Consider the following 12,296-nt stretch of genomic DNA (forward strand, 5'->3'; position numbering starts at 1 on the left):
AATGGCACATCCCTGTAACCCTAGCACCTGGGATTACAGAAAAATTAGGAGTTCAAGTTCTTGAACTTGACTACATAGTGAGTTCAAGAGCAGCCTGGGCTACACAAGACCCAAACGAACAAAAAGAACATGATTTTTTTTCTGTCTGTGAAGCCTTCTCTGGAGAGAGGCCCTTGAGCAACGTGGCAATGTGACCCCTGTCGTGACCAACCAATAGACCAAAGAAGACAAGGGCAAAGGAAAAAGTGATGCATGTGAACATCCAGTACGAGACAGTTTGGGTGTAGAGATGGCTATGGTGGGGGAGGAGAAGCAGAGGCCAAGGATGTGTGCACAAGACTTACCCATGGGGCCATTCAAGACAGAAAGAACACAGGATGACTCTAAGGATTTCCACCCATGTAGCTGGGAAAGTCAGCTGGTTATTTCATCAGAGTCGGGACACTGCAAGGTGCAGGGGTCCAGGACACCTGGAAGCCTAGTTTGGGTTTTGACGTTGAGGCACCAGCTAGGTATCCAAATAAGGGCAAGGGCTGATAGGAATGGATTTGGACTCACTGACAGATGAATTTCAGACACTCTGGTGACTGTTGACATACCTCCCCCGCCGCCAGCAAGCCCAGATTGACACTTGGCAAGGACTTGGTGAATTAAAACATTTATTATTACTATTCTGTATATGATGCATGTGTCAGTATTTGTGTTATGGTGCGTGTGTGGAGGTCAGAGACAGCTATGCAGATTTCCACTTTTCCTTTCGTTCCACCTTTACATGGGTTCTGGGTTCTGGGGATTGAACTTGGGTCCTTAGGCTAACTTGGAAGCACCTTTATCTGCTGAGCCATCTTGCTGACTCCCATTTGCTGACTCTTACTGGTGGATAGACGTTGTTGATTGACACAGTTTTTTATCACGTCACCTGTGGGACACTTTTCAAACAATCCTGTCTTCTCTATCCCAGCCTCTCAACCAGAAGAGACCACTCCAGCCACTGAGCCCCGCCTGGAGCCACGCCTGGAGGAGCTGACAGTGACAGGTGTGACCCCCAATTCTGTGAGCCTCTCCTGGACAGTTCCTGAGGGACAGTTTGATTCCTTCACGGTTCAGTACAAGGACAAGGACGGGCAGCCCCAGGAGGTGCCTGTGGCTGCAGACCAACGTGAGGTCACCATCCCTGACCTGGAGCCTTCAAGAAAATACAAGATGAACTTCTATGGGCTACATGGCAGACAACGTGTGGGTCCCCTTTCTGTGGTAGCCATGACAGGTAAGTGAGGGCCAGGCGGTCTCTGTCCCTGCTGACTCACAGCTCTTCCTCTCTGTCCCTGCTGACTCACAGCTCTTCCTCAAGACCCTTGTCCCAGCTTTTCCCTCACTCATCAGACTGTGTCCCTACAGGTCCCTTCCCAGACTCACAGATAGCTTAGCTTGGCTCTTCCCCAGGGCTGGAACTTTCCCCCCTCAGTGGCTTCCTCATCTGAACTCCACCCCTGACCCTGACAGAATGTTGTCCTTCCATTTGGCCTCCATCATCTCCCTCAGTCTTTCTCTCTCTCTCTCTCTCTCTCTCTCTCTCTCTCTCTCTCTCTCTCTCTTTCCAGCTGTTTCCTTCCCTTCTCTTTACAACCCTGCTGTGGCTTGGACACAGCAGCTGTCTCTAGCTTCTGCCCTTCTTCATTGGGGTTAAGCAACACCCATCTCTGAACTGCTTCTCAGACGGCCTGGCTGACGCTCTGAGTCCTGTTTCCCTCTGATCCAATCCAACTTCAGCCCTCAAGGAGGCCAGCCCTCCCTCAGCTCCTGGCTCCCCTCCCTCTCATGACTCCTGGACATTGACTTGTCATGACTTGTATGCCAAGGCATCTGGTGAAACCCCTATTCTCTCTCAGGGCATCTAGAGAGATCTCTAGAGAGATCTATTAACATCTAGAAAATAAAATGCATATGTTACAAAGGACGCTGATCATATTGACATAGTCAGCATTCCAGATCTGCAGGTTTCCCAAGTGACTGGAGACCATATATGGAGCCCTGAATTTGTTTATTTTTGTGTGTACACATATGTGTGAAGTTTAGAAAACAACTTGCAGGAGTCCTCCCCTTCTACATGTGGTCCAGAGGCACAAACTCAGGTTGTCAGTCTTGGCAGCAAGTGCCTTTACGTTCTGAGCCATCTCACCAGGCCCCATCTTGCCAGCCCCAGAAAAAAACAATATTTTTAATGTCCCTTCTCAAAGCAAGGGGGATGGCTCAGTTGATAAAGTGCTTGCTATGCAAGCATGAGGACTCAGGTTCAGATCCCAAGAACACGTAAAAAGCTGGGCATGGTGGTGCTCACTTGTAATCCCTGCACCAGGGAGGCAGATAGGAAGATTCTTGGGGCTTGAGACCCTGTCTTAGAATAAACAAGGGGACAGCTCCTGAGGAACAACACCTACCAGTGCCCGCTAGTCTTCCATGCACACACACCCAAGCACAAGCACCTGCACTGCATGAATACACACACACACACACACACACACACACACATCATGTCTGTATGGAACAGGTGCAGGTCTTTTTTACTTGTCATAAACAACATAGATATTGCCGAGCATGGCGGTGGACATCTTTAATGCCAGCATTCAGGAGCCAGAAGCAGGCAAGTGTCTACTGAGTTTAAGGCAAGCTGATCTACATAGTGAGTTCCAGAACAGCCAGGACTGCATAATGAGACAAAACAAACAAAACAAACAAAAACCAAAACAAATACAGTTATCGGCTATAACATTTACATTGCCGTAGGTAAGTAACCTAAAGATAGTCTAAACTTCTCAGGAAGATGCAGACACTTCCATCTTACGCAAAGGACTTGAGCATTCTAGGATTTGGGGCGTCACAGAATCAGTCTTGTGGATACTAAGAGACCAGCATGCCATTGTAAAGACATTTAACATGCTGAGTTAGGACGAGGCAATACCTAGACTTCTTTGCCAACTTGTTACTAAGGGATAATGAATGCAAACAAGGTTTTGACATTTCTGAGATAACAGGTCTTTCTGTGGTGACAGAGTCACTAGTGCGATGACATCACAGTGATGGCATCCCATAGTGACCATGGAAGATCAGGCTATTACAGGCCCCTAAAGAAGAAGCTCTTCCCCACCTTAGCTCCAGCCCCCGAGACCTGCAGAGCCAGGTGTCTCCTCAGGGATCTCAGTTGTGCTCTGTCTTCTCTCCCTAGACCCCCTCCCACCAGCTCCAGTACCAACTGCCAAGTTCTCCCTGGAGCCACACCTGGGGGCACTGACAGTGACATCTGTGAGCCCAGACTCTGTGGACCTCTCGTGGACTGTCCCTGAGGGTGAATTCGACTCCTTTGTGGTCCAGTACAAGGACAGGGATGGGCAGCCCCAGGTGGTGCCGGCCGCAGCAGACCAGCGTGAGGTGACCGTCCCAGGCCTGGAGGCCAATAGGAAATACAAGTTCCTGCTCTTCGGGATCCAGGATGGGAAACGACGTATCCCAGTCTCTGTGGAGGCAAAGACAGGTGAGGGCTACCCTAGGCCTAAGTTGAGACCCCGCCTGAGGCCTTAGCCTGTCCCAAGTTGTTTGAACTCTTTTCTGGCCTCCTCTTCTTCGTGCCTGTCCCAGCCCACAGCAAGCATGGACCGGGAGGTGGGCCTGTCCTTGCCTCTATTCACCCTGTTGGCATTTCCTCTCACCTTGTTTGTCCTCCTCTGACGTGGGGGCACCTCCCACCCCCACCCCCATGGAAGAAGAACCTGAGGGTTTTGCCTCCAATTAATGCCCAGGCTTCTAGCCCTCTGGCCTCCCATCTACACCTGCTAGAGGCTCTCCTTCTTCTTCAGCCCTCCTGGAGCCTTGGAAATTGGGAGCCAGAGGAGTCCTACCCAGCTGGGCCCTTTCGCAGGGTTCGGTCCAGGCCCTCCTCTGCCCCTAGGGGCTCCCCGTTGCCAGAGGCCTCTTGCAATAACAATGCCGTCAGTGGCTTTACTGTCCAGGAGGGCGGCAGGCCAGCCCCTTCCCAGGCCCTAATGGCTCCTTTGGCAGCCATGGGATTCCCTTCTCTGTCAGAGTTCCCCCATGTCACCCCTCCACCAGCCCCCACAACACACATTGTGCAGGCAGCCCCAGGCCCCCTCCGAGCTCTGCGGAGTCAGTGTTCTGCATCTAGCTGCTGTGCAGAGAAAGGAGCAGGAAGCTAGGCAAGACCAACCCCCATCGCATCCTGCTTGCCCCGCCCCCCCAGTCTCTGCACCCTAGCAATTCCCCAGGGGCCAGTGAGGTCACTCAGGGACTTCTGGGTAGAAAGAAACAGAGACGAAGGTCACTGTAAACTGTGCCCCGTGGAGAGAAGCCTCTAGGAAATCAGAGGAGCCTGGTCAACAAGAAGGGCAAAATGAGGAGGGAAGTTAGGAAGTCCCTTGACGGGAGTGACTCAGGACAGAAGACCTGTCCCCACACGGTCAAGTGGAGGAGGCTCTGGCCAGATGGAGATGGACAGGACAGGAGGGTGATGGAAATATCTGGGGAAACATTGACCACTTGGGCCATTCTGGGTTTTTCCAAACCTAGTGGGAGGTGATCAGAGAATCACTTAGGAAAAAATAAACACAAGAAACTTTCCTCTCCATCAGCCACCGGACATGACGCCAGCTCAGTGGCTCCTCCCCGCCTTGGGGAGCTATGGGTGACAGATCCCACCATGGATTCTCTGCGCTTGACCTGGACCGTCCCTGAGGGCCACTTTGACTCTTTTGTGGTCCAGTACAAAGACAGAGATGGGCAAACCCAACTGGTGCCTGTGGAGGGCCATGAGCGCTCAGCCGTTATCATGCCCCTGGATGCAGGCCACAAATACAGATTCCTCCTCTATGGACTCCTGGGCAAGAAGCGTTTCCGCCCCCTCACTGCAGATGGCGCCACGGGTGAGGACCTCCCCTGGCAGGGCCCTGCCCTGCTGCTCCGAGACCCAGGGCAGCAGGCCATGCCTGTGGTAGCACCCACCCCCACCCACAGTGTCCACACAGTTCTGTCTCCAGGCCTCTCTGACCTGCCCTTTAATGTCACAAGCCTTCCTTCTGCAGCTCAGTCATTTCTTGCCTGTGTCTCCATCTCAGAGTCCATGAATGAAGTGGACCACACGGAACTAAAGCATCCTCCGAAACCGCGACTGGGAGAGGAGCTGCAGGTGACCAGCGTGACCCAAGACTCCGTGGACCTCTCCTGGACCGTCCCTGAGGGCCAATTTGACTCCTTCACAGTCCAGTACAAAGACAGAAATGGGCAGTCCCAGCTGGTGCCTGTGGAGGGCAACCGTAGGGAGGTCAGCATCTTGGGCCTAGACCCTGCCCGAAGGTACAAGCTGCTGCTCTACGGCCTGTACAAAAGCAAGCGAGTGGGTCCCCTCTCTGTCATCGCTGTGACTGGTGAGTATGAGGTGGCCCAAACACACTGAGCCTCCTTCCTACCCAGTCCCCATCTAACATTCCCATTACCCTTCTTTTTCGGAAGGGACCAGCTTCACTGAAGCATAACTTAACATCCAGTACTGAGCAATGGCAAATGTGTAAGTCACGCAACCATGACCATAATAGGGAGGTGCAAAACAGCTCCGTCACCCCCGTGTCCCCTGAGTTTTTAGGGCTCTGGCAGCCGTTACAAACCAGGCTCAGCCCCCTACCCTCAGTAAGCCAATTCAACACACAAATAATAGTGAAAAGCAGAGAAAGATTTGTTCAATGTGGCCACACTGGGAAGAGGAACAAAGAGGTCCAGTGAGCTGCCAAGTCCATTTTTGGAGGCCTGGCACGAAGTTTAGATTTAAACAGAGGGCCAGAGGTACGTGTAGCTAAGCAGTCTGTCAAGGCATGGTCCCACCCATCATGGGCCCATCGCTGTCTCAGTGTCAGTCTCTCCTGCATGGTGGTCTGACAAGCTGTTGGAATTGTGCGAAACCCCTTTCTGGAAGACAAGTGCCTCCCCTGTCCCATCCCATCCCGCTGGCTGGTACCAGGCTTCAGCCTTCTCCCGGCTTGAGATCCCTGGGGAATTTCAGTTTCTTGGCCTGCATTGTCTCAGTGGTCTGATAGCCCAAGGGAGGCATAAGTTCTCTTTAAGGTGCCATCTTCCTGCCAGGAGGTCACACGTCCCCACTGTGCTCAGCTCCTGGGCCCTGGCAGCCAGTGCCTACTTCTGCCCTGGCTTCGCCTCTGTCTCATTTCAGTCGTGCAACCTGTCGCGTGTCGTGCCCCTCTGCCTTTGTCCTTGATGCTCCTATTGCTGATCTCCACCTTCACCTCCCTCCCTCCCTCCCTCCTCCCTCCTCCCTCTCTCCTTCACCTCTTCAAAGTATCTGTTCAGCAACAGACCAGTCACCCATCTCTACCTGTCTCTCTGAACCAGCCCCTAAAGAGCAACCTGAAGCTTGGACGGAGGCCCCCACTTCTCCTGCGGTTGTGCCCCGCCTCAGGGAGCTGACAGTGGAGGAGGCCACGCCACACAGCTTGCATCTCTCCTGGCTGGTGACTGAGGGAGAATTTGACTCCTTTGAGGTCCAGTACACAGACAGAGATGGACAACTCCAAGTGGTCAGCACAGGGGGCAACCACAGTGACATCACGCTCACTGGCCTGGAGTCTGACCACAGATACCTGGTGACCCTGTATGGTTTCCATGATGGACAGCGTGTAGGTCCTGCTCAAATTGAGGCCCTGACAGGTGAGTGAGAGGAACTCCTGCACTCTTAACCTTCCAAACAGCCAGGAGGGTTCAAAGGCCAGCCAAGTCCTAATGGTCACCACCTCTCCATGTTCAGTGCCCTGGGAGGAAGAGGATGAACCCTCAGAACCGCCTACCACGACCCCGGAGCCTCCCCCCAAACCCCTCCTGGGAGAGCTGACAGTAATGGACACCACTTCTGACTCCCTGAGCTTGTCCTGGACGGTCCCAGAGGGACAGTTTGACCATTTCCTGGTCCAGTACAAGAACGGGGATGGACAGCCTAAGGCGTTGCGGGTACCAGGGCACGAAGACCAGGTCACCATCTCTGGCCTGGAGCCAGACCACAAGTACAAGATGAACCTCTATGGCTTCCACAGTGGTCAGCGTGTGGGCCCCGTGTCTGCTGTCGGGGTGACAGGTGAGTGGATGCAGGAGCTTCAGGGTGGGACCCACTGGGAGGTGATTCTCAGTCCAGTGACTGAGTAGGAATCGGTGGCCAGGACTGGTCAGTACCTCAGACCTGCTATGGCCAAAAGTACAGTCTGGGAGTCTTCCCTTGGGGCTGGCCTATCTCCATGGGTAGGAGGCTCCATAGAGACCTTGGCTATGCTCGTGACTGCCCACATTTCATCAGTCAACCCCAGGAGCTTGAGCCTGTTCAAAAGCCATCAGCCGAGCAGGGTCACCAGGTCCCAAGGCAGTCTTATCTGAACTGACCTCAGGACCCCTCAGTAGCCATGGCTTCTCCCCAACCCCCAAGGACATCTGCTGGGTCCCTGCCTCACCTTCTGTGTCCCCTTCTCAGCTGCAGAGGAAGAGACCCCCAGCCCCACAGAGCCCAGCACGGAGGCCCCGGAGCCCCCTGAAGAACCGCTCCTGGGAGAGCTGACAGTGACAGGATCCTCCCCAGACTCCCTGAGCCTCTCCTGGACCGTCCCCCAGGGCGAGTTTGACTCCTTCACTGTCCAGTACAAGGACAGGGATGGGCGGCCCCAGGTGGTGCGTGTCGGGGGCCAGGAGAGGGAGGCCACAGTGAGGGACCTGGAGCCTGGAAGGAAGTACAAGATGAACCTGTATGGGCTCCGTGAGGGGCAGCGTGTGGGCCCCGTTTCCACCGTGGGTGTGACTGGTGAGTACGAGTAAAGGGCCTCTGCTTCTCAGGAAGTCCAACCTCCACTGTGCCTTATAACAGAGACTCAGGACCCCAAAACCCCCAGGTTCTAACCGATCCCCACCCTCCAGTGCCTCCGCTCAGATGGGATCTGGAGTGAGGAAAGCCAATCCAAGATAAGGGCAGGCCTGGAGGGGTCCCTGGGTGCTGAGGCCTCTGAAGTGTATTTCTGGCGTTATGCTTTTTCCACAGGCTCTAGAAAGAACTCTGTGTGGGACTGGGGCAAATTCCATAAAATATCAACTAATTCCTTATACAAATATTTGAGAAATTTTCAGGGCTGGGTGTAGTGGTGCATGCCCTTAATCCCAACACTCAGGAGACAGAGGCAGGTGAACCTTTGTGAGATGGAGGCCAGCCTGGTCTACATAGTGAGTTCCAGGACAGCTGGGGCTACAGGGAGACCCTGTCTCAAAAAGAGAAAGGAAAAGGCGGGCGGGGGGGCACTTTTCAAAGACACACACACAAAGGATGCATATAATAAAGTCTGTGTATTCATGGTGGCGCGGCCAAGCTGGACTCTGGCCCATCTGTGTCCTTCCTTCTCCCAACCTCCCCTGAAGGAAATTTTATTAGTGGCTATACCCCCACCACACCCCAGTTGGCTAAAACTCCAATTCAATGGTTCTATTTTTTAAAAAGATTTATTCATTTTATTTTATGTGTGAATATTTTACCTGCATGTATGTAAGTGTATCACATGCCTGCCTTGTGCCCGTGGAGGCCCTGGAACTAGAGTTACAAATTGTGAGCTGCCAAGTAGATGCTGGGAACCAATGTGGTGGTCTCAAGACTCCCAAGTGCGGTTAACCGCTAAGCATTCTCTCCAGCCCCTATTGACTGCATTTTGATATAATTTGCGTGTCATAAAATTCAAGTGTACTAGTTGTACTACTTAGCCACATACCTCACTCACTTATCATGCAGCTACCACCACAGTCTAATTTCGGAACTTCGTGTCATCCTCAAAAAAAGCCTTGCGCCGGGCGTGGTGGCACACGCCTTTAATCCCAGCACTCGGGAGGCAGAGGCAGACAGATCTCTGTGAGTTCAAGGCCAGCCTGGTCTACATAGTGAGTTCCAGGCCAGCTGTGGCTACAGGGAGACCCTGTCACAAAAAGACCAAAAAAATAAATAAAAAATAAAAAAGCCTTGGAACCAGGAGTGGTGGCCCATGCCGTCAATCCCAGCATTTAGGAGGCCAAAAGGCAGGTGGATCTCGGTGAGAACAAGGCCAGCCTGGTCTTCTACATAGTCGTTCAAAGCCCAGCTGTGGCTACAGGGAGACCCTGTCCCCCCCACTCCCACCCTCCCCGAAAAACAAAAAAAGACAAAAATAAAAGCCTTGGTTTGAGCTGGCTATGGTGATGCACTCCTAGGATTACAGAATCCTAGCCCTTGGGAGGCAGAGGCAGGAGGATCAGGAACTTGTCCTCGGCTGCATTGCTCCAACTCAAGGTCAACCTGGGTTATGTGAGACCCTGTCAAAAAAAAAAAAAAAACCTTAAAGGAAGTGCGGGTATGCAACATGCAAAGACCCTGAGATATAAGGTGGCCCAGCACGTCTGAGGTCCCCAAGGAGACCACAGAAAGGTTTCAGTGATCACAAACAGAGCATAGGTAGGCCCAGATGCAGCCTGCCTTCTGACACATACCCAAGAGAATTGCAACTGCAGAGCCCCTTCCAGAAATAGGAAAGATTCTGTTTCCATCTCTTCCAGTCCCTGAAGAGGAGCCCACGGAAACCCCGCCTCTGAAGCCACGACTCGGGGAGCTCACCGTGACAGACGCCACCCCTGACTCCCTGAGCCTGGCCTGGACAGTCCCCGAAGGACAGTTTGACCACTTCCTGGTGCAGTACAGGAATGGGGATGGGCAGCCAAAGGTGGTGCGGGTGCCAGGACACGAGGACCAGGTCACCATCCCGGGCCTGGAGCCAGACCACAAGTACAAGATGAACCTGTACGGCATCCACAGTGGCCAGCGCATGGGCCCCGTGTCTGCTGTCGGGGTGACGGGTGAGTGGATGACAGAACTCATGGGAGGTGGCCCTCAGCTATTTGGTGACTTGACTGAGGACCAGGGCCTTTGGACTGGTCAGTACCACAAGCTAGTCATACTTAAGGCTGTGGCCTACATACCTTCCCCTAGAACTGGCCTGTCTCTCTGGACAACAGAGCCATAGAGGACTTTGCTGTGCTGGTGGGTGTCCAGGTCCCCTCAACTGACCTAGGAACTTGGGCGTGTTGGTCAGCCATTGGTCACCAGATCCCAAGGAAGTCTTCTGTGAACTGACCTCAGGATCCCTTGGTAGCCATGGATCCTCCCCAACCCCCAAGGACATCTGCTGGGTCCCTGCCTCACCTTCTGTGTCCCCTTCTCAGCTGCAGAGGAAGAGACCCCCAGCCCCACAGAGCCCAGCACGGAGGCCCCGGAGCCCCCTGAAGAACCGCTCCTGGGAGAGCTGACAGTGACAGGATCCTCCCCAGACTCCCTGAGCCTCTCCTGGACCGTCCCCCAGGGCCAGTTTGACTCCTTCACTGTCCAGTACAAGGACAGGGATGGGCGGCCCCAGGTGGTGCGTGTCGGGGGCCAGGAGAGGGAGGCCACGGTGAGGGACCTGGAGCCTGGAAGGAAGTATAAGATGAACCTGTACGGGCTCCGCGAGGGGCAGCGTGTGGGCCCCGTGTCCACCGTGGGCGTGACCGGTGAGTGTAGTCTCTGGCTTCAGGGGTTTGTCTCCTTCCTCAGGTGGGCATATGCAGTCACCTTCTTTGTCCCTCCCAACCCCAAGAGGCTAAGCCTCGATTCCCTCCTTCATCCTCCCTGCACAGACCTTGGCCTCTGTCCACCTGAGGCCTCTGTCTCACTCCGTTGTGACCGTCCTCTGACAGTCAGCCACCATCCACTTCCAAAGGTGAACTATGTCACACACAGAGCAAGCCAACTTAGCAGGACTTTTCCATCTGTAGCATTCTTTGTTATGACCACATTCACACTCACACACAGATGGAACAATCCAATGTCAGACTAGCCAGGGCGACTCTGAGCTGCCTATAAGGTTAGCTGACATGCAGCAACAGAAAATGGTTTAACACGGTGCAACCTCATAATGTTCCATTGGAAAACACAGACCCAAGCTAAGTGATGCCCACTTTTAGTCCCAGTACTTGGGAGGCAGAGGCAGGCAAATCTCTGTGTTTTTTAGGCCAACCAGGTCTACACAGCAAGTTCCAGGCCAATCAGGGCTTCACAGTGAGATCCTATCTCAATAACCAAACAAATGGAGCTGGACACTGAGTTAAAGTGCTTGCCACAAAAGCAAGAGGACCCAAGTTTGATTCCCACAACTCACATAAAAGGCACAAGCTTGACATCCCAGGGCTGGGGAGACAGACAGGAAGGTCCCCAAGGCTCACTGGCCAGCCAGCCTAGCCAAATTGGTAGCCCGGGAGAGACCGTGTCTCAAAAAAAAGATGGTCTGTGCCTGAGAAGCAAGCCTCACACATGCATACACATGCATGCACATGTGTGTACACATGTGCACATGCATGCACACATACAAGCCAATACTTGAATTTCTGGTGGACTCACGGTGTGGTAGCATTGTTGAGCAGTGGTAAGAGGTGGGACCTGGGCTTGCTGGAGGAAGTCAGTCTCTGAGAACATTTCCTTGAACCTATATCTTGCCCCGGCCCCTTTCTGGATTCTTTTTCTCTGCTTCCTGGCTGCCGTGATGTGAACCACTCTGTTCCACCACACCCTTCTGACCACAATGGGCTAGCACTTCTGAGCCAGAATAGGGTTTCCTCCCTCAAAAAATAAATAAATAAAATAACTAGAAAAAGAAGAGGAAAAAGAAAAAGCACAGCCCACAGATTTTCATGAGGGTGCTAATCACAACCATTTGGCAATAACTGGCATGGTGGGGTAGGGGGGCAGGCAGGAAGACGCACATCCCACAGCGCCCACGGTGGTATGCTTTGTGAGCAGAATGCAGTGTTCTGCACATTGGTGGGGTTTTTTTTTCAATTTTAGTCTGTTCTACATTGTGCAAATTTTCCAAAATGGCAAGCATTTCGTTTTTTCTCTCCAAGTGTTCCGTTTATAATCACAGGAAAACAGAAAAATACATGCCCCCCCCCTTTTTGTGCTCCATCTGTCCTCCCTGTCACTTTGGCAACTTAGTTCATTTCTAATTAGGAGAAAGTTAAATTTGCTAGTCCCTAAGAAGCCAGGGAGCACACCACAGTTGCACACAGGTGCCCACGGGTGTTAGTCACACAGCCAGTCTTACCTCTGCTTCCCAGTGCTTCTCAAGAGCCCCCCAGAAGTGGACAGACTTGCCCTCTTAGAGTCACTGTGTGGAGGGCAGATCTCTGCCAGCTCGAGCCTCTCG

At 53.1% G+C, this 12,296-nt stretch overlaps 1 protein-coding gene across 2 annotated transcripts in view; it reads left to right on the plus strand.

Moving 5' to 3' along the window:
- Positions 1-12,296, plus strand: part of Tnxb (tenascin XB) — a 71,233-nt gene that overhangs the window by 37,953 nt on the left and 20,984 nt on the right. Inside the window, exons 13-21 of one of the 2 annotated variants that reach the window (XM_017795184.2) lie at positions 962-1,267; positions 3,224-3,529; positions 4,641-4,931; positions 5,124-5,432; positions 6,409-6,723; positions 6,821-7,144; positions 7,532-7,855; positions 9,619-9,915; positions 10,282-10,605. The exons of the other annotated variant lie outside the window; for it this stretch is intronic. Of the exons in view, the coding sequence (XP_017650673.1) occupies positions 962-1,267; positions 3,224-3,529; positions 4,641-4,931; positions 5,124-5,432; positions 6,409-6,723; positions 6,821-7,144; positions 7,532-7,855; positions 9,619-9,915; positions 10,282-10,605 (2,796 nt within the window). The remainder of the gene's footprint in view (positions 1-961; positions 1,268-3,223; positions 3,530-4,640; positions 4,932-5,123; positions 5,433-6,408; positions 6,724-6,820; positions 7,145-7,531; positions 7,856-9,618; positions 9,916-10,281; positions 10,606-12,296) is intronic. 2 annotated transcript variants of the gene reach the window in all.

The sequence above is a fragment of the Nannospalax galili genome, unplaced genomic scaffold (genome assembly GCF_000622305.1).
Source record: "Nannospalax galili isolate Female #2095 unplaced genomic scaffold, S.galili_v1.0 scaffold948, whole genome shotgun sequence".
NCBI lineage: Eukaryota > Metazoa > Chordata > Mammalia > Rodentia > Spalacidae > Nannospalax > Nannospalax galili.